Source organism: Trichomycterus rosablanca, chromosome 4 (genome assembly GCF_030014385.1).
Source record: "Trichomycterus rosablanca isolate fTriRos1 chromosome 4, fTriRos1.hap1, whole genome shotgun sequence".
NCBI lineage: Eukaryota > Metazoa > Chordata > Actinopteri > Siluriformes > Trichomycteridae > Trichomycterus > Trichomycterus rosablanca.
In genome coordinates this window covers 29,128,920-29,152,056 of record NC_085991.1, presented here as the reverse complement: position 1 = coordinate 29,152,056, position 23,137 = coordinate 29,128,920, and the positions used below count along the sequence as shown (strand labels likewise).

The 23,137-nt window shown below is 39.3% G+C and overlaps 1 protein-coding gene across 2 annotated transcripts in view; it reads right to left on the bottom strand.

Annotated features, from left to right (window-relative positions):
* Window positions 1–8,281, bottom strand: part of dhx15 (DEAH (Asp-Glu-Ala-His) box helicase 15) — a 39,702-nt gene extending 31,421 nt beyond the window's left edge. The window contains exons 1-4 of one of the 2 annotated variants that reach the window (XM_062994137.1): window positions 8,244–8,281; window positions 6,251–6,620; window positions 4,856–5,049; window positions 3,263–3,422 (exon numbers count right to left, since the gene is read on the bottom strand). In XM_062994137.1, coding sequence (XP_062850207.1) covers window positions 3,263–3,422; window positions 4,856–5,049; window positions 6,251–6,620; window positions 8,244–8,251 — 732 coding nt within the window. In that variant the 5' untranslated portion in view covers window positions 8,252–8,281. Of the gene's footprint in view, window positions 1–3,262; window positions 3,423–4,855; window positions 5,050–6,250; window positions 6,621–8,060; window positions 8,198–8,243 lie in introns of those variants that run through there. The other variant, XM_062994136.1, reaches the window with a different exon arrangement.
* Between the last annotated feature and the right edge of the window lie 14,856 nt (window positions 8,282–23,137).

The window sequence follows — 23,137 nt, the reverse complement described above, 5'->3', positions numbered from 1 at the left end:
ATATTGTTCCTGACGGTTTTGTATGAATGAGCACATCTGTAGCATTTTGATCAAAATCACACAATTTTATTAATTAATTTATTTATTTTTATAAATTATGACTTCTGTAGCATTTTTTAGGAAATCATTAACAGTCCCATCTTCAAATAATGTCCCGTTTGTACTGATCCCATTTGTACTGATCACTACTTTTGTTTTAGAACAAATCATGAACTCTGTCCCATGTTCAGTTAAGTAAGATTTTTTAAAAGCTACGATTTAAATGGACGTTTCTGTGACACGTACTGAAGCCTCTCTCCACATTGTGCCGCTCTCTGTCGTCGTCCGCGAATGAAACACACACTTTTCCTCCCAATCACTGTGAAAATATTAAGTTCTCTTTTACTTTTCTTGTGTGTTTTTTCATTATTATTTTTTCGGGGTAAAACCCGCATCTCGCTCAGCGTTCTGCGCCCGATATAAAACTCCGCACCCAGACCAGATCAAAGCTCATATAAACATCAAACAGTTTTGTTCTTGACATTTTTTATTCAGTATTGTCATTTTCAAATCTACATCAATGTCCATAAAGTGTTATTGATTTAAAGAGATCAACAACGAAAATATCATTTTTAGACGGAGCTCTATAGTCACTAGAGCTGTTTAGAACATGCCGTGCGGGCGACTCACGTGGTGGGGAGGGGCGAGTTGTGTTCAGTGAGGGAGAGGGGCGGGGCAGGTGAACATGTGCAGAGACAAACTGGGAGAAGGGAACGACGAACTGTCGGATCTAAATAGAACGCAACATCTATATCGATATAAGCGATATTGTCTTATCTTATATCGCGTATGAAAATATATCGATATATCTTTAAAACTCGATATATCGCCGAGCCCTAGTATACAGTTTAACTGTTTTTTCATAACTTATATGGCATTTTAAATGCTAGTGCTTCTAATAATTTAAGCAGTTATTGGAGAGGTACTGAGGTAAAGATTTCCTTGTAGTTGTTCATACGGTAGACTTTTGTTCTGGTGGTGTTTATCCTTTACCATTAATAGAGAATGTTTTTGAAGTGGAGGTCTGGTCACTTAGGCACAGTTAGGAACACAATACATGTTGAGCTGATGGTAGTTCCTCACAGTTCATGTGTTGAATGAAGCAGCAAAAAGAACTGAGAGGTTGAAGTAACTTAAAAACAGCAATAAGTGATCTCAGTCAAAGGGTGAGAACCTACAGACAATAATTTAAGAACTCAACAAGTTGCCAGAGGACATAAGGGCTATAGGATCTGGTACGGACCGAGGGAGAATTACTGTGACACAAATTGCAGATCTTTTTAAAACATTTGCACACATTATTGCTTTGTAGTACGAGGCTGAAATCTGGGCTAAACACTGACATCCTGCCATAACATGTACAACATAGAAAAACTGTTCATTTCACTGATTTACATTACTATCTGGCTGAAGTGTTTTTCCAATAAAGTCTAACAATTTGCCATGAACCACATTTGTGGTTAATATTTTAATAAGACGTTATAAATTTGTCAGTTCCACCAAAAGTGGTCAGTATTATGTTTAAATATTTTGGCATAACTTGCTTCAGTCATTTTACAGCCTGCCAAACCACAATGAACCTGCTGATTTGTCCCCAGGCTTTCCTGGAGGCCATTTATTTTCAGAACCATTAGGACTGTGATGAAGGAAAATGAACTCTTCCCCCTTCAAATAAGAGACCTCGTGGACCACCTCAGCACATTTCTGCACCACGAGACGTCATAATTGCTTTTAATTGAAGCCCATTTAACTTCAAATTCCGATGGGGACATGGGGCCAGGGATCATTTGCAGTCACCTAGACCTCATTTAACACACTCTGAACAAATGTCGAACCTCTGACTTGCAGCCAACAACAAGCAGTCATTACCCATCTGCTTTATGAGAACTGGGTCTGGCCATAAAAAGCAACATGCCTCTGTTCCCTATTGGTTAAGAGCCTTAAAATGGCATGACTAGAGGGCATGCTCAGCTCTGTTGAAAAATTAGACTGGCCTTTCCCATTTCTGAGAGTAATGGCTGTCAGGCAGTCAGAAGTAAAGAGCATCAACACTAAAAAAAGCATCTATACCCTGGTACACAAGTGATTTTAAGTTTTTCCAAAATTGTGTAAACAGTGCACAGCACACAACTATACGCGACTGTTAAAGGAGAATTTTGTTAAAGGAGAATTTTATTAAAGTGCATGGTCAAGTGTGAACACACATGGGAAACCCAAAGATGATAAAAAAGTTAAGGTTTTATAAGGTCAGTTTTACAGGGTGTGTGCACTTGACCTTCAAGATAGCACTGCAGCCACTTCTAAAAAGGATTTTTGATGGCCAAGAAAGTTTTAAACTGTGGATTGTCCACGCTATCATTCTTTGCATAAAATAAGCCTCCGCTAACACTAAATGAGCTATTTAGTTTTCATTTTTGGTTAGCAATTTACTTAATCAAACCATGATTAATGTGCCATTTTCTTTAATGTACCAGAATGACTGAACACTAAATAACTAAACACTCTCTTAAAGGAAACCCTACAATATTGGACTGCTCCAACTGCAAAAAAGAAAACTAAGGAATCTAAGGAATACAATTAACTTAACCACTGACACTACAGGATCAATTACTATATTATAGGCCTCAGGAAAAAAGGTTTACAAACTGATAGGAGGTAGATGCAATCCTCCTTAAACACCACCACAGCTACTAGTATGGTGGACCTAAAGCAAGTTTAAAGATTAGCCAATGACTAAAGTATTACTTTGTATCCAAAATGTGTTATTCTAATAACCCAGATAAAATGTGCACCAATAATCCTGCTGATTTATGGAATTATCCAACCAGTCAGTCACATAACTAAAAAAGCAATGCATAAAAGCATTCAGACATGGGTAGATGCAATCTGGCCTCAATGTTGTTGTTGTGGTGCCAAACTGGATTGTTTTGAGTTTTACCAATAGTTGCATAAGGAAAACATCAAAAACATAAACTAAGCAAAAACTTAAAAAACAAAAACACTTGCTGGTATACTATATTTACCTATATATGTGTAGCTGTTTAAAATTTATGCCAATAAAGATCAAATAGTGTTAAGACCTCAGAAACGATACAGTAGCCAGACAAAATAATATACAATTGTGGTTGTAAAGTTTAACTTTAGTTTAAATTGAAACTACAGCAATTTAGATTGTCACGACATATATAAAATATAAAGCATGTTTTCATTTAAAACCACAAACCTTTAGGTCTGCTCGTTGGCGAACAACTTCTTTGAGAACACCCATCAGAATATCTGTGGCCAGTGTGCGCTCATGAGCCTCGTCCAGAATGATAACTCCATATCGCTCAAGCAGTGGGTCGTTCATAGCCTCTCGAAGCAACATACCGTCTGTCATGTACCTAAAAAAATATATAAATAAGAATTGTTTTAAATTCTGCAGTAGCAAAAAATAGGAATCCTTTTAAACCACTCCAGTGTTGCTCTGTGTCAGGGTGCTTTGAGTTTTTGTCTAGCTCAAAGACAATCTTTACCCTTGATGAACCATTTGACAGAGGGGAGCAGGATTTTTCAAACTCTTTGTACAATAACCTCTCTATCAATATTGACCACCAGTACCTGGTGAAACCTTCCTCCCTGGTGAAAGCTCCCTCAGGGTGAAGGAAACTAACACTGGGACAAGAGGCCAATGCAACAAGCCTTAACCAAATATTTACTAATTACTTCAGTGAATAAGAGATTTCAGTAAACAATATTTATTTAAACTATGAAAAAAAAAAAAAACCTCTAAAAACATGTCATTAGAGGTGATTTAGATGAGCTAAGTATTTAAGCACTTGGTCTTAAAACTGTTATAACAGATCATTTCCGACAACTAGATATTAACTGAAACTGTTTAAAGCAGTAAGGAAGAAATGTGAAGTTCATTTCTGGTTTTTTACACCATGAGCAAATAAATGTACTCTGATATGTACCATCATATAACTTAAAGTAAGTGTAAACGTTAGATGAATCATGAAACCTGAGGTAAACATGAACCCACATGTGCTTATGCTTCTAAGCAGAAACAAGCAACAGTTTTTTTTATATACCTGGCAAGACACTAAGGTGGGGTGGTTGTGTGTGGTGGGGCAGTGGTAGCTCATGGTTAAGGTGCTGGACTAATACATGTTTATACTGCTAAGCTGGCACTACTGGGCTCCTGAACATGGCCCTAAACTGTAGGTCACTTAGAATTCAAAAATAAAAGAAAACACCTGATAAATGCCCTAAATCTAAATGTAAATGAAAGTTATTTTATTAAGATTTTAAGGTCATGTTTCACACTTTGTTTACATTCATGACAGGACAGGTACAGTAGTTAATGGTTACACATGATTCATCAGTTTAAGTTCAAAGTTTTGTATCTCCAATTTATCTATTGTGCATGTTTTTGAACTCTGGGAGGAAACCAGAGCTCCAGGAGGACTCCTGTTCAATGTGCAGTTAAGCAGTGCAAAGGGTGAGCTAAATTTTAGCTGAATTTTATACTAGGCGTCCTGAGCCCCTGTTTTCATATGTACAAAAAAAAAACAATAATAAAAACATTTTAGATGGACAACCACGATAACAGAACTAAACACTGACTGAACAAGTCCTTACCTCTTGTCCTGTGAGAAAGAGTAGCACATCACTCTCATGTTTTTACAATGTCATTAAAGGTGATTTAGTGTAAACTGATGGGTGAAAATCCACTGCATGCATATATTGTATCCAATGTATTTTTATACACCAATTTACACAGTCTGACAATGTTTATTACTTTCTTGTGCAGGTTGTTCATTTATATACTCACTTGAGGATTGTTTTTGCGGAGCTGCAATCCTCGAATCTGATGGAGTAGCCAACTTCTTGTCCCAGCATTACATCCATCTCATCTGCCACTCTCTGTGCCACGCTCATGGCTGCCACTCTTCTAGGCTGAGTACAGGCTACGCCACGCTTAGGCCCTGGCAAAGAGCGCACCATGTCCACACACCACTGAGGGATCTATAGAAAAAAAAAACAGCCATTTTAGATGTTTTGTTTAGATGTCTTAAATAAAGGTATCCTTTTAAAATGTATCTTTGGTTACAGCTGAAAAGAAACCACGTCTGCTGCTTTTCGGTCGTCACGCTCACCTGGTGAAGTTACCACCAAGACCTATTTGAACAGTTCGATTATCTACTTCAGTTAGGTTGGATAATCTTATTTGAATAATGTGTATACAAAGTAAGGCATTAAGAACATATTTAGAAGACATGGTGAAGAGTTATGTCAGTATAGAGTTCATTCACTTGCCACAGTGACAAGATTCTTGTTATTTTCATGAATTCTAAGGCAGTTTGTCATTTAGAGTATTAACTGCTTTTCATGTGTTTGAATGTAACTTTTATAGCCTCAGGTCAAGCTTGTAAAAAAACATGGAAAGAGGAGCAGTAAATAAGGTCTGTATTTTGTTGGGAAAGGAAACATTTAATCTATTTTTTTACTTTCACAAGGCCAAGATACTTTTTGCTACCCATCAAAAAGCAACTGTTTGTCTTCCACTTAAAGGTGAGCAGGGCAATCCAACAGTTGTGTTATAATTTACTTTAATAAACTGTTCATAATTCCATCCACCTTGACAACATCCCCAGTTCCAGCCAAAAAAAAAACCACCCAAAGCATAATGCTGCCACCACCACGGTTCACTGTTGGTATGGTGTTCCTTTTGTGATGCAGTGTTACTTTTGCACCAAACATAACTTTCAGAAATATGGCCAAATTGTTTTCCCCACATGCTTTTGGCAGAATTGGTGTAGATTTTTGCAAAATAGAGACCAGAGTCATGCTACGTCCTTTTGATTTGCACTATGTAGCAGATGCATTTTACTCAAAGCAATTTGTGCCTGATTATAATGCATGTAATTGAGAGTTAAAAGCCATGGCAAGTTGGTTGTAATGAAGTGACAGTAACCATCTAACCATTAGTGCAGTTCCTTAACCACTGAGCAACCACTGCCCTTTTATCACACTACATATAATTTCAAATCAACCTTATACACCCACCTACCACTTTAGCACAATCCATAAAAATAAAACATGGATCAAGAGCTTTAATGTGGACACGAAACATCATAAACAGAAGGAGGGGGGGGGGGGGGGGGGGGGGGGGGGGGATTTGGGTACATGTCTTTGACCATTGCGCAAATGTTTATGACAGACTAACCTGCGTGGTCTTGCCAGAGCCGGTCTCTCCCACCAGCACAAAGCTCTGGTGACGTGTAAGAATGTCGTGAAAGCGCTCCTTGTACTCCCAGACAGGCAACTGCAGTCGCTTTTTCAGAATCTCGTAGTAGCGCGGTGTGTGGGGCAGGTTAGTAAAGGGGTTGATCTGCTGATTAATGGCTGTTTGCTTCAGTTGAGGCATCCCCACTCCAGACGTCATACCAGAGTTCAGCTGCACGCTGGAAGCCTTGCTTTCCCTGTCTCTGTCCCTCTCTCGGTCTCTTTCTCTGTCCCGGTCACGATCTCTGTCTCGGTCCCGGTCTTTGTCCTTTGACCGCTCATCTCGAACCCGATCTTTGTCACGATCTTTTCTGCAGGGAGATGAAAAAGATTTTCAATTAGTGTGTTTTACAAAATCCTGACATTTATAAAGTTTATTTAAAAGTTTGGCTTTTTATGCAATGTCTGAGAAACACTTTAGACTAAAACTGTACTTTTATATGTATTTTATTTGGATTTAACACCATGTTCAGCATGTATTTGTGCCTATATAAATATAAACTAACAAGTTTAAATGAAAGAAGCCCCTGCTTTTTTTCTGACTAAGTAATTAGCAACAAAATCCCATCCAGCTTAAAGGTGCTTCTTTAGGGACTTCTTTGTTACACTGTAGCCTTGAAACCCCTGCTGACATAAAGCTCACTTGACTGTGGACAGACCTGCAGCAGTTTTAAATCACAGCACACTTCTCTGATAGCCTAATTAATGGATCACACCTGATCATAAAATGACTACATTGGGTCCTTTTTAACCTTGGCCATAGACCACTGTTCCACATACATCACACTAGCTGTCTATTAATCATTAACAAGGTATTAGGATCCCATGCTATAAAGTTACATGTCCATTACATGTGTATGCTGCACACTGTAAATCACATATGTAATAATTAAGTTTTAAATTGTAATTATAAGGCAGATCATAAAAACAAGCACTTTAATCCTTTACTAGCTTTCCTCACGTGGGTTGTTAGTAATACGTCTTCTCAATTTAAACAAACAGTTGTTTATCAAAACACAAACTTTTAATGCCATTAGCTGCCATTTTCAAAGCACAACATATTTTAAACGTATATATTCTGAACTTAATATAACACAAACAACGTTACTAGCCAGCTAACTGTTTGGTAGAAACACGATTCGCGGCAAACATAACCGACTTGTTATTGTAATTACTAAACCGCTAACTGTATAGACAACAGAAAGAAAGACAGACCAACAGTCAATAATGTTTATTATTATAAATTCAGTACTTAACATTTTATTGTATTATACTTGCGTTATAGCTATAATAAGCCGTGTTTAAAAAGTAGACAGTAGCCGGCTAGCAGCAAGGCTAGCTTAAAACATGTCTGTGGCTGTATCCCAAATGGCTACACACGCCCTACACACGATCACTAATGCATGTTGCAAGTAATGCCGACCACGCTTTAAGAAGTGCACTTCACATCTCAGAGCAAACCATTTGGAATTCAACCCGCGTCGAGCACGAAGCTACAGTGATGTATCCAACGCTTTACCCACGTGCACTGCAAACATTTGGTATAATTATACAGAACCAGTTATTTCCCACCAGACGAACTTCTATTTAATAACGCGCAGGATGCACCGACTATAAGAATAATACAATTTTAAATGAAACGATAATTCACTGCTAAACATGTGCAGTAGCATGAGCTAACTAGCTCAACACAAAGACACAAACCGCGGCCGGACAACATGATTAAACTACTTATTCTGGACTAAACCTACCCGTCTAAAGATCTCTTTTTGCTCGATGAGTAATCATCGCCTAAATCCAAGCGATGTCGTTTAGACATCTTGTAAAATAAAGTTTAACTTAAAAAAGCTAATAGAACGTGGTGGCTCGTTCCAAACAAACCCCAACGAACTCACACACTCTTCAACGACAAGATGGCGACCGGAAGCACTTACCTCATCATTCTTATTTTTTGAAAACTAGATGCAGGGTTATTTAGGAACAATAATAAAGGATAGAGCTGCACAGTTGAGAAACGGTGAACAAAAATATAGTACACGTTTTGAGCCTAGAGTAGCGTTTTATGATAAAAGTATATATTAGAGTTACAGTGCCTCCGATACCGGGAGAGGATGTAGTATTAGTGGCGAATTACTGCTGCAGGTCCTATATTATCCGCGAGGGGCGGTACCGAGTAACGAGCGTCCCACTGTCCACCATACTTTACAACGTTTTTATTTATTATTTTTCTTTCTTTCTTTTTGTCCAAGCTTCTTACTTGGTTTCTTTATTTAACCATGTCAACAAGAATTCTTTAACTTCCTTACTTACTGTTTACTCCTTTTCCTTCCTTTTTCCTTCCTGAAGAGTACCAAGTGAAATGTCAATGGTCATTTCATTCACTTATTTTACTGTCAGTGTGTGTCTGGAGACTGTAATACAAAATAATGCTTGTATTACAAATCACATATTGTTTGTTTGTTTATTAGGATTTTAACGTCATGTTTTACACTTTGGTTACATTCATGACAGGAACGGTAGTTACTCATTACACAAGGTTCATCAGTTCACAAGGTTATCTCGAACACAGTCATGGACAATTTAGTATCTCCAGTTCACCTCACTTACACGTCTTTGGACTGTGGGAGGAAACCGGAGCATCCGGAGTAAACCCACGCAGACACAGGGAGAACATGCAAACTACACAGAAAGGATTTGGACCGCCCCACTTGGGGATCGAACCCAGGACCTTCTTGCTCTGAGCTGACAGTGCTACCCACTTAGCCACTGTGTCGCCCCACAAATCATATACTAAAGTTTAATTTGTTATGATTATGTACCTGTTTACATATGTTATGTAGCACTTTTTTTTATAAATTGGATATAATAATTGCTTTTAATTATGGTTTTCTTGCTTAAAAAGCAACGTCTTCTGTCACAGCAGCGTAAACTAGACCCAAGTGTTCAATCTACAATTACTATTTCTGGAAAAGTTGGGACATAAAAAAAATTTGTGATTTGTTAATTCTTTTGAACCCTTATTTAACTAACAAAATAAATGACTTTTGGTAACAGGGAAGGGTGTGTCTTCCTAGAGAAAGAGAATAACACTGAAAAGCTAAACTAAACTAAATAGGGAGAATTTCAAGTAATAAAATGCCCAATTAATAAATACAAAATAACACAAATATCGGAACAACATACAAAATTTACACAACCCAATGCGAAGAAAAGTTCGTAACCCTTGTGTGGTGTTCATAGTTTTGTTACTTAGCCAATGTTTGCGGGTCTGGTGGACCCACCACATTATTGTGTTTTTAAATCAATACAGCCATAACTTATTTAACATACAAAATATCAGAAGTTTACTTTAAGATGTTTACAAGTGTGTGTGTGTGTGTGTGTTGCATACATTCATTTGATGCATGTATGCTGTGTATGTCTGTTTCTTTCTCTGTCTATGCATGTATGCTGTGTCTGTCTGTGTCTTTCTGTTTGTGTCTCTGTCTGGCTGTTTCTTTTTCTGGCTGTCTCTCTGTCTGGCTGTTTCTTTCTCTGGCTGTCTCTCTGTCTGTATCAGTATGTCTCTCTGTATTTCTGCATTTCTCTCTGAGAATCTGCCTTCCTGTCTGTCTCTGCCTGCCTGTCTGTTTTTTCTGTTTGTCTGTCTGTTTCTCTGTCTGTCTCTGCCTGTCTCACTTTTTTTCTCTGTCTGTCTTTCTCTCTCTCTGTGTCTGTCTGTTTCTTTCTGTCTGTCAGCGGCACGGTGGCTAAGTGGGCAGCACTGTTGCCTCACAGCAAGAAGATCCTGGGTTCGATCCCCAGGTGGGGTGGTCTGGGTCCTTTCTGTGTGGAGTTTGCATGTTCTCCCTGTGTCCGCGTGGGTTTCCTCCCACAGTCCAAATACTTCCTGTAATTTTAAGGGAGTTTTTCCTTGCCACTGTTGCCCTCGGCTTGCTCAATAGGGGTTGTTGGTCCTGGACTCTGTAAAGTTGCTTTGAGACAATGTCCATTGTAAAAAGCACTATATAAATAAATTTGACTTGACTTGTCAATTTCTCAGTTTCTTCTGTCCTCCAGGGCGAGTTTATAGGCAAGTTTTGTGCCACCTAGTGCCAGACCTTAAAAGATGGACACCCCAATCATGCCACTCACACTTCCTCTGTGGTCGTGTCTTACCCCAGGAAACAGGGATATTGTGGCACAACAGGGGCATTGTTCTCCCAGAGCATTCCTCCTGCCAGGCCCTGAACACCAAAACAACAGAATTCTGACAATCTGTGTCAGTAAAAACCGGAGCGAACAGAGCAATCCAGCATCACAGCTTTAAGAAAAACTAGGTGTGCTTGCCAATGCACTGACAGATAAGACAGTAAAAGGTTGTGATATTTATAGAAAACCTGCCAAGTGGAGGACAGAATAAACTGAGAAAACGACAAGTCACACTGTGACTTCGTGCCCCTTCTGCCAGTCAATTTAGGCCGCACATCAGGGCATGACAAATTGGAATCTCCAATTTAGCATCCACCCGTTACACTTTTAATGTTTCGGCTAATTAACTGTTTGTATTTTGTAAATATAAACACATTTTCAATTTGATGCCTGCTAAAGAGGGTGAATAAAAATTATGGAATATTCAAGTTACAACATGTTGAAACATTCCACAATAAGCAAGTGAATGAGTAACAGGTGTGAGAATTATGACTGGGTATCAGAAAGGATCCACCAAAGGCCCAGTCTTTCTAAGCAACTATGGGTCAACAAATTCAACATTTTAGTGCAATTTTGCCAATAATTTAGGTTTCTCACCATGTACCACACCTAATATTGTGAAATGTTTTAGGGAATCCAGAGAAATCTCAGTTTGTTTCGGACACTGGAAATGGAAACTTTTAAGTTGAATGTGCATGACCTTGCATGAGTAACCATCATGTTGGTTAGTTAATGTGTCTGGTAGTACTTCTGAAAACTCTTGTCACCTAACACAGTCCCCCACTGCTTCAAGAAATGCAACCCAAAAGTTCTCTTGGCATGAGCTCAGGTGGACCAAAAGACAGTGGATACATGTGCTGTGGTCAAATGAGTCCATGTTTCAGTTTGTCTAGAAAAAAAGTTCTCAGTGCCAATTCACCAAAACCACTTATCACCACTTACCACTACTTATTACCAAAAAGTGACAAAGCAAACATCTGTTATGGTATGATGATGCATCAGTGCCCACAGCATGGGTGATTTACATAGGCGTAAATGTACCATTATTGCAGAAACGTATATAGGGGTTTTAGAGAGACATATGCTGCCATCAAGGCACCGTCCATAGTGAAGTCCATGGTTATTTCAGCAAGACGTGCAAGGTCTTAATCTACACACACACTATAACAGCATGGCTTTGCAGACACAGAGTATGTATGGTTTACTGGCTTGGCTGCAGTCCAGATCTGTCTTCTATTGAAATGTATGGCAAGAATGGGCAAAAATTCCACTTGCAAAACTGCAACGCTCAGTATCCTCAGCTCCCAAACCATTAAAAAAGTATGATTAGTAGAAAAGGTGATTAACAATTGTAAGCAAGTTCAGCAGTAAAAACAATGGAAATCTTTTTTGTACGGTTCAAGGGTTCAAAAGAATGTATAAATCCCAGATTCTTGTTATTAGATTATCCAGAAATAAATAGTGTACAAAACACATTAAATCTTCTTAGGTCTGCTATTACACAGGAATAAATCAGCTAAGGCAAAAGACAATTATTGTCATTGACAGAGATAATTACACCACCTGGGCATTTCTAACAAGTCACATAATGGCAGCTGGCTTGTAAATAGCGACTGATGCTGAGAGGAATGATGAAGTTAACATTACAACAAAGTCTGTGTGATGTTCTCAATGTCCAAGGCTAATTTGAAATACTGATTTTTTCCTACTCTGTCTTTCACAGATAATTAAGCAACAGTCCAGCTGCATGTAAAATAGGCCTGGCAACCAAACCTTATGAACACTTACACTCAAACAACCAGAGAAACCACAGTACACAGAGATATTTTGTTTATGCTCAGTAACTATTTGTTTGTTTTGTTTTATTAGGATTTTAATGTCATGTTCCACACCTTGGTTACATTCATGACAGGAAACGATAGCCACTCATCAAACAAGGTCCATCAGTTCACAAGGCCATATCGAACACACAGTCATGGACAATTTTGTATCTTTAATTCACCTCACTTGCATGTTTTTGGACTGGGAGGAAACCGGAGCTCCCAGAGGAAACCCACGCAGACACGGGGAGAACATGCAAACTCCACACAAAAAGGACCCGGACCGCCCCACCTGGGGATCGAACCCAGGACCTTCTTGCTGTAAGGTGACAATGCTACCCACCGAGCTACCGTGCCGCCCTCTGTAAGAATGTGTAACATTTAAAGGAATATTAAGAAGAGAAAATTGAATGTGAATAAATAAAACTATGTAATAAACTATGTAATAAAGCTTGAAAATGAGTGAATTTGGCAGGAATTGGTAATATTCTTTACCCACTGCCATACTAACTTACTTATAGTGGGGGATCTTTAATAGCATGGACAGTTTGCAGAAGGCTTTTTGCCTTTTGTAGTCGTGTTGTAAGAGTCAACAAATGAACCAGGTGCATTCTTTGGTGCAAACAGTGTTTTCTTGTGATGCTATCAAGTTTCAAGATGAGTAAGTACCAATACATACAAATATATTGTATATTCCAGAGTAATTAAAGAAAACCAAGGTGAAATCAAAGCCTCCCCAAACCCCAGGCTTAAACATAAAGTTTAATAGGATGTTTCGACATGAAAACTGATAAGTAGATCTTTAGGTGTTTCACAAGAGTCCACAAAGATTTATTGAGGAATGCTTCAATATCCCACTATCCCCCTCATTACAAGGACAACATATTTATTCAGTAACTTTCTCTGTGGTAATTCCAGCAAAATCCTTAAAGAACATTATAAATGTTATGTATTTCTTAAGAAATAGAACATTTAGGTTGATAATTGAGGCTGTAAAATCTAACTGGCTTCTGACAGTAGTCTGCATTCATGCGTTGGCAGATTATGCCTTTTGGAGCATCCAAAAAGTAAAAATAGAAAATTAAATAAGAGAATGTGTAATGAGTTCACCTGCAGTGTAGAGTGGCAGGAGGCACGAATGGCAGTATCATGTTCACCTGCCATCCATTATGGAGGCCCAGAGTATGGAGGCGCATAGTGTACATTTCTTGAATCAACTGTCTCTGTGCCTCATTAAGCATTGATGCGCTTCAGTCGTGAAAGCAGCTTTAAATACCGGCTTTGCGGATATAAAGGCATAGTCCTAGTCAGTAGCGTGGGACAGTTCACAGTAAATCGTTTAACAATCCATAATTGTTAAAAAAAAAAAAACACACACACACACACGGGTCAAATTTAGATCATAAAACAAAGGAAGAAAAAAGGGAACAAGAAACAGAAACACAGACCAGAACATAAACTAGAACCGAGTACTACACACAGGAACATGAATCATCAATCATAAACTCTGGAAAACTCCCTGTAATGTCAGAAAAGCAACAATACAACAATGCTGGGTCATCAGCTGTCAAACTGGCGTAAACTGTTAGATGGATTGACACTTATTAAATTAATTACACTTACTTTCAATAATTTATCAATAATAAGCTGGGAGCTAATTAAATATTTTTTTGTTCCAATTAAAGTCCAGGGTGGACAACTGTAGGTAATATAGATACTGGTATGGTGTTAGGTTGATTTTCTAAAGTAGGCTCAATTGCATATACAGTGGTTCCTTGAAACTTAACGTCCCCTAAACTCAAAATTTTTGAAATTCAACGCCCTTCATTGAGAAATTTGTACCCTTAAACTCAACGTTTCCCTTAAACTCAATGTGTGTGCGACTGCTGCTTTGCTCAGCGCTTGGCTTAAATGGTGCGGTAAAATGTCATGCAAACATGACACGAATCTGCATTTGTGTGTAATAACAAATTTACTCTGAAAGCTCCACATGTATCTGTGTTCAGCTGGATTTTTCTCCTGTTTCACTTTTCGCTTTTCCAAGGGAGTCTAAAACACTTAGCTTTAAGAAAAAAAAAGTAACTTAATGTATAAAAAGAACGACATCAAAAACGAAACCTTTTGTTCTCTCCACTAATTAAGAAGCATAAGAAAACAATAAAGAAGTCAAGGTAAAGTGCAGGTTTTATTGTTTTCTTGATTGATTTTAAATTGTATTTCAGTGTTTTTTATATTATGTTTGTGTTATTTTCAGTGTATAAATGTCAAAAGCAACCCCATTATTTTACATTAGCCTAAAATATATGTAGTTCCACGGGACCATGGAACGCATTAATAGGTTTCCCATACACCCTTATGGGAAAAAATGTCTTTTTAACTCAACGCCACTCCCACAACCAATTGACGTTGAGTATTAAGTTACCACTCTACATTAATTTATATTCATTAAAAACATCTTCCTTATGAGGGTTGCAATGGTTCCAGAGCCAAGCAGAGATACAAACCTGGAAGAAACCCATGCAGAAACTGGGTAAGCAAGCAAAACTCCTTACAAGCAATGACCAGAGATAAGAATTTATCTCCAAGACCCCGCTGACACTCGCATTACTTGATGCACCACCATGCCAGTCAATATACAATCTGGGAGGACTAAGATTTTTGTTTGTTGGTCAGAGGGCTAATTTCTGTATCATACCTGAACAGTACCACTTTTACTGGCAACTCTGTGGAGAAACTACGGATGGACAGACAGGGCTAATAACTTTTCTACCTTTAGGACATGACGTGTGATGTTCTCGTTGGGGAGAAAATTCATGTGTTGGGTCAAACTCTATCTGAAGAGTTGGTAGTAATTTGCAAGCGCTGATGTTTTTGTGCAGAACTTTGCTGCAGGCCTGGATCAGAGTGAAATTGATATGATGATGCATAACAACCTGAAACATCTGTGCAATTCTAACCGAGTACACTATATTGCTAAAGCAGAAAGTGCTATGTTATTATTAGTGTAGCAAGGTGACTTTTCAATAATTTCTTAAATCTTCAAGCTTTTAAAAATGTATTTTTTCTAAAACATCACTTTCTTAACATATTTCAGGCAGCTAAAATGCGTGATGGATAAAAACCTTAACTTTCAAACACTTTAAGTTGAGATGCTTATGGGACACTAGATGCAAACTAGCAGGGCAGGCATGTTCTCTAAGTCAACATTGGTTCTCCCTCTGAAACACATGCCTGTGGGTGGACTGGCTATTCTTAATTGTCCCTAGATGTTTATACATAAATTAATGTGGCGCCTTATAATGGACTAGCACATATAAAGGTGAATTGCAGTCTTGTGTTGTGTTTTGTTTGTTTACAAGACTCACCATGAACCTGACCAGAATGAAGCAGTTACTAAAATAATGAATAAATAAATAACACAATATTACCAGGGAAAATGGAAATATGCTGTTTTATTACCTATTACTCTGATTATTATCATATTACCAACATTAGTGAAAGCGGTGTGTTGTATTTCTGAATTGTGCTAGAATATATCAGGTTTAATAATACCCAATACACTTAAAATATGTAAACCCACTTGAAAATGTAACAACCTCAGTTTGCCCCCTTACCAGTTTGCTTTAGCTCTATGTAATTAAAGTTAATCAATAAAACTAGATATCACTTCAGTGTTACAAAACCGCAGAATTCAGTGCATTTGGTTCTGCAGTAATCTTGTAACCACAGTGCACCTGATGATTCAGTTGGGATCAGACCTCATAGAAATGGTAATACAGTTTGTAGTATATTGTATTCCTGTGTTATACTACTGTGCATCTGAATTGTCATTTGATATAGTGAAACATAAACATGGCAACATACTTTCCTTTTAAAATGACAGGTATCTAAAACCAGAGTATCTAAAATACCACAGATGAACTTTAAAAGTTCAAGGGAAGAAAATGTGAGCCACCTAAGTCTAAAAAACTCACAGCAGGATTTATGCAGGACCCTACAACTCTGCACCCACACTGCAGCTCAGTTCCAAGTTTATAAGCAAATCAAATGGACAATAAATTAGGGAATAAAACGCAATGTCCTGGTGCTTTTTCATAAGGTCTCTTTGGGACATTGCCTATGTGGGCAGCACAACAAAAGTAATAGAATGCAATAAATATGCCTTGGAAGTCTGTGAGGAGCTGACAACAGTTGTGGTGGTTGCCGGTTGTTTGGGGTCAGGTTGACTAGGTTGGGTTTATTCATCCATTAATTCATTTAATAGTGTAAGTTTTTCAAAGTTAAACCATTAAAAATGATGTTGTTTAAAATGTAAGGTTTAAAGACAGAGGTTAGAAATGTATGAACATGCTATAATTCTCACTGTTGAAACCTACCTGAGTTTCTGGTGAGTTTTAACAGTGGTCATTTTTAATTTTTTTAAACATTGAATGTAATTAAAATTAGGGGGGGGGGGGGGGGGGGGGGGGGCAATTACTTTTTCTTTCTTTTTTTAAATATTTTGTTTATGCATTACTTTTTCTCCCTTTTAGCGCGTCCAATTGCCTGATTGCGTCATGCTTCCTACACCAACATACCTGCTGCAATATGCCATTCACTCGGTTTCATTAACCACTTTATCCTGGTCAGTGTCACAGGCACAAGACAGGAATTCACCTTGGTGAAGGTACCAAACCACCGCTAGGCAAAACACACACAATTAGGACCAGCCTATCTCTCCTGCATTTTTTTGGATGGTGGGAGGAGCCTAGAATTCTAGTAATAATCCAAATGGACATTGAGAAAATATATAAACTTTAAATTGAATTAAATTGAAGACAAGGATAAAAACCAGGTCTCCAGAAGCTATGTTGTTGTGCTATGCTACCAGCTGAACCACCATATTACACTAACTATCCATACCACTTTAATTAGTGCAGTTCACACTAGACCATAATATCCTTAAAAGGCACACTTTCTCTTTCTTTCGTTCACAAACACACACACACAAAGGTCTCATGAGACATCTGACACAGATTGAGTAGCCTCATTTCCCATGTCGGCTCTAGTGACACCCCTCTCAAACTCGATCATTTCACACTGAGGGAACAGCAGCAGTGTCTGTCAATCTGTGATGCTCTCTCTAAACGCCCACTGAGTCTGTGCTGTGTCCTGAATTAGTGGCCTACGATCACCAAATATGTGGTATTAGTATACACAGTATGCACTATATGTTTAGAAGTATGTTGGGTTGTCCCCTTTGCTGCTACAACAGCTTCCACCTTGGGAAGGATGGGAAAGCTTTCCATGTAATTATGAAAACATGTGAGTGAGAATTTGTGCCTATTCAGTCAAAAAGATTCAGGCACTGATGTCGTTGGTGTAGCCATAGACGTTGCAATTCATCCCAAAGCTGTTTATTGGGGTTGTGTGAGGACCTCTGCACTAACCTTGTAAACCATGTGGGGAGGGTTTTCCTCAAATTTTTGCTAGTAATGAAACTCCAGGCTGGTTCCTCTCAAGGTTTCTTCCTGTAATTTTAAGGGAGTTTTTTCTTGCCACTGTCACCCTCAGCTTGCTCAACAGCAGTTTTTGGTCTGTCTGTCCTGGATTCTTTAAAGTTACATCGAGAGAATGTTTACTGTAAAAAGTGCTATACAAATAAATTTGACTCGACTTGACTTGAAACACCTGAACAACCTGAACTGTGTCCACATACATTTGGGAAATGTAAATCTGGTAAAAAAACAATTTTTTTACAACCAGATTTTTCCAAAGCAAACAGGCCTAGGATATGAGGTACCTAGGATGCATTACTTGTTTACCCTATCCACACCATAATGTAACATACGTTTGTCATTACAAAATTAAGACCAGAACAGAAAAAACTACACCAAACAATATGGTGTGTTTAAAAAACACACACAATGATTTACTAGTGTTACAGGTTGCATTTACTTAATAACATGCCTGCTTTCACTGAGAAATAAAAAAAACACCAACTGAGGGGGGATTTTTGGACAAATTGTGTAATTTTTTAAAATATATTTTGTTTATGCATTTTCTCCCCTTTTTAGCACGTCCAATTGCCCGATTGCATCATGCTTCCTCTCCACCAATGCCGATCCCCGCTCTGATTGAGGAGAACGAAGCTAACCCACGCCCCCTCCAACACATGGGCAGCAGCCGTATACATTTTGTCACCTACATTTTGACGAGTGCAATGCGGATTAGCACTGTGTCTGGAGAGAAACACCCTGACAGCACTCTTTTCCCATCTCTGTGCAGGCACCATCAATTAGCCAGCAGAGGTCGTAACTGCATTAGTTATAAGAGAGTTCCTATCCGACTTTTAATATCCCAACCGTATCTGAACAACAGGCCAATCGTTGTTCATGTGGTCGCTCGATGATTCGATACGATGTATTCGAAATGCCAGCTCTGGTGTTCAGCGTGTGTTTTACCGCTGCGCCACCTGAGCGGCCCACAATGAATTCTTAATGTTACAGGGTACATTTTATTAATAACATGCAAGCCTTCACAGAAATAAAAAGAACACCAAGTGAGTGGGGATTTTTTGATGAATGGAGTTCTATTCCACTAGTACAGGTTTAGAGTTTTTGTAAATTATACCTAGGCACTATAATTCTAATCATACTAGGGGTTTTTGCAGGTGAGCTGTAATGACCTGCATGTGTGGGAATATGAAATATAATGTGTGCATGTAACAGTAAAGAAATTAATTCAACATGCCTACTTTAAAAAAATATTAAGCTTCAATTCAGTGAAATGTAAACTTCTTTACTGGAACAAAAAGCCCATAGAGTATAAAGTGGGGTTGTGGTGGGGTCACTGACCCTAAAATTATGTAATATACCAGTGGAGGTAGTACCTGTGTATACTGTACATGTAGCATTAGTTGTTGTTCAAAATTGGGCTGCAAATGGTATTTCAAGTACTCAAGTACCTTACAGTCTGTGGCAACAACCTCTTACTACTTGTTTGGCTCTTACAAACTATGGAGCTAACCCATTTTAGACTCATACCTTGCAGCATCACTCAGATCTGACAGTGTCTTCTTATTCCTCTATGAATAATTGAACAGTATCTGTGTGCATCCTCCTGTACAAATGCACTGTTGCCTGTCTAAGCACCCCAGAGCAGGCTAAAACAGTTGGGAATATCTTCCGTCCCGTGGAGAGGCTGTGGAAGTTCGAGACTGACGATGTGGCACCGAGACAGTGGGGAGACGCTGGGCTGATGTGGAGGATGGAGGATGTGAAATGCGTTGTCGACTTCAATCGGCATCACATCAAAATCCTGATTTTACCCTGAGCCCAGTGGAGCTGAGACATCTCGGTTTTGTAGTGACATAGGGAGGATGAGTAAGTCACAAAGGGCCTGGCATGCTGGGGGTCTTGTCTATCTTGAGTAGTGACAAAGTTGACACTGTGTGGAAGCCATAGAAGAATGGTTAAAAGAAGCTCTGTATTGTAAGATGTATTTCATCAGATAAGTATAAAGCCAGTCACAGACAAGACACTTGACGTAATACCAACTGGCAAAAAAGGCAAATCACCCCATCACAGTTAAGTCCACATATTTAACTCAGTTCTCCCAGAAAACTGAATAAGGTACATGCAGCAGTAAGTCAGAGTTGGGTTAGAAACATAAAATATTGATTTGTTTACAAATATATGGAAGAATGGTAGAGAGATGGTCCCTCTGTGTCCACAAATTACACAGGCATGATGCTTCACATCCACCATAATTCTGTAACTTGGTGTCTTATCTTTGCATAATACTATTACATCATTGTTCCAGATAAGGCCTTTATATATATAAGACTATACAGTGGGGCCAAAAAGTATTTAGTCAGCCACTGATTGTGCAGGTTCTCCTACTTAGAAATATGAGAGAGGTCTGTAATTTTCATCATAGGTACACTTCAACTATGAGAGACAAAATGAGAAAACAAAATCCAAGAAATCACATTGTAGGATTTTTAAAGAATTTTTTTGTAAATTATGGTGGAAAATAAGTATTTGGTCAATAACAAAAGTTCAACTCAATACTTTGTAACATAACCTTTGTTGGCAATGACAGGGGTCAAACGTTTCCTGTAAGTCTTCACCAGGTTTGCACACACTGTAGCTGGTATTTTGGCCCATTCCTCCATGCAGATCTCCTCTAGAGCAGTGATGTTTTGGGGCTGTCGCTGGGCAACACGGACTCCACAAATTTTCTATGGGGTTGAGGTATGGAGACTGGCTAGGCCACTCCAGGACCTTGAAATGCTTTTTACGGAGCGACTCCTTCGTTGCCCGAGCGGTGTGTTTAGGATCATTGTCATGCTGGAAGACCCAGCCACGTTCCATCTTCAATGCTCTCACTGATGGAAGGAGGTTTTGGCTTAAAATCTCATGATACATGGCCCCGTTCATTCTTCCCTTAACACGGATCAGTCGTCCTGTCCCCTTTGCAAAAAAAACAGCCCCAAAGCATGATGTTTCCACCCCCATGCTTCACAGTAGGTATGGTGTTCTTGGGTTTTTCTTCTTCCTCCAAACACGACGAGTTGAGTTTTTACCAAAAAGTTCCATTTTGGTTTCATCTGACCACATGATATTCTCCCAATCCTCTTCTGGATCATCCATATGCTCTCTGGCAAACATCAGACGGGCCTGGACATGTACTGGCTTAAGCAGGGGGACACCCCTGCCACTGCAGGATTTGAATCCCTCTCGGCGTAGTGTGTTACTGATGGTAGCCTTTGTTACTTTGGTCCCAGCTCTCTGCAGGTCTTTCATCAGGTCCCTCCGTGTAGTTCTGGGATTTTTGCTGACCGTTCTCATGATCATTTTGACCCCACGGGATGAGATCTTGACCCCAGGGGAGATTATCAATGGTCTTGTATGTCTTTCATTTTCTTACAATTGTTCCCACAGTTGATTTATTCACACCAACCTGCTTGCCTATTGTAGATTCACTCTTCCCAGCCTGGTGCAGGTCTACAATTTTCTTCCTGGTGTCCTTCCATAGCTCTTTGGTCTTGGCCATGGTTGAGTTTGGAGTCTGACTGTTTGAGGCTGTGGACAGGTGTCTTTTATACAGATAACGAGGTCAAACACGTGCCATTAATACAGGTAACGAGTGGAGGACAGAAGAGCTTCTTAAAGAATAAGTTACAGGTCTGTGAGAGCCAGAAATCTTGCTTGTTTGTTATTGACCAAATACTTATTTTCCACCATAATTTACAAATAAATTCTTTAAAAATCCTACAATGTGATTTCCTGGATTTTTTTTTCTCATTTTGTCTCTCATAGTTGAAGTGTACCTATGATGAAAATTACAGACCTCTCTCATCTTTCTAAGTAGGAGAACCTGCACAATCAGTGGCTGACTAAATACTTTTTGACCCCACTGTATATGTATATATATATACAGTGTATCACAAAAGTGAGTACACCCCTCACATTTCTGCAAATATTTTATTATATCTTTTCATGGGACAACACTATAGAAATAAAACTTGGATATAACTTAGAGTAGTCAGTGTACAACTTGTATAGCAGTGTAGATTTACTGTCTTCTGAAAATAACTCAACACACAGCCATTAATGTCTAAATGGCTGGCAACATAAGTGAGTACACCCCACAGTGAACATGTCCAAATTGTGCCTAAAGTGTCAATATTTTGTGTGACCACCATTATTATCCAGCACTGCCTTAACCCTCCTGGGCATGGAATTCACCAGAGCTGCACAGGTTGCTACTGGAATCCTCTTCCACTCCTCCATGATGACATCACGGAGCTGGTGGATGTTAGACACCTTGAACTCCTCCACCTTCCACTTGAGGATGCGCCACAGGTGCTCAATTGGGTTTAGTCCATCACCTTTACCTTCAGCTTCCTCAGCAAGGCAGTTGTCATCTTGGAGGTTGTGTTTGGGGTCGTTATCCTGTTGGAAAACTGCCATGAGGCCCAGTTTTCGAAGGGAGGGGATCATGCTCTGTTTCTGAATGTCACAGTACATGTTGGAATTCATGTTTCCTTCAATGAACTGCAGCTTCCCAGTGCCAGCAACACTCATGCAGCCCAAGACCATGATGCTACCACCACCATGCTTGACTGTAGGCAAGATACAGTTGTCTTGGTACTTCTCACTAGGGCGCCGCCACACATGCTGGACACCATCTGAGCCAAACAAGTTTATCTTGGTCTCGTCAGACCACAGGGCATTCCAGTAATCCATGTTCTTGGACTGCTTGTCTTCAGCAAACTGTTTGCGGGCTTTCTTGTGCGTCAGCTTCCTTCTGGGATGACGACCATGCAGACCGAGTTGATGCAGTGTGCGGCGTATGGTCTGAGCACTGACAGGCTGACCTCCCACGTCTTCAACCTCTGCAGCAATGCTGGCAGCACTCATGTGTCTATTTTTTAAAGCCAACCTCTGGATATGACGCCGAACACGTGGACTCAACTTCTTTGGTCGACCCTGGCGAAGCCTGTTCCGAGTGGAACCTGTCCTGGAAAACCGCTGTATGACCTTGGCCACCATGCTGTAGCTCAGTTTCAGGGTGTTAGCAATCTTCTTATAGCCCAGGCCATCTTTGTGGAGAGCAACAATTCTATTTCTCACATCCTCAGAGAGTTCTTTGCCATGAGGTGCCATGTTGAATATCCAGTGGCCAGTATGAGAGAATTGTACCCAAAACACCAAATTTAACAGCCCTGCTCCCCATTTACACCTGGGACCTTGACACATGACACCAGGGAGGGACAACGACACATTTGGGCACAATTTGGACATGTTCACTGTGGGGTGTACTCACTT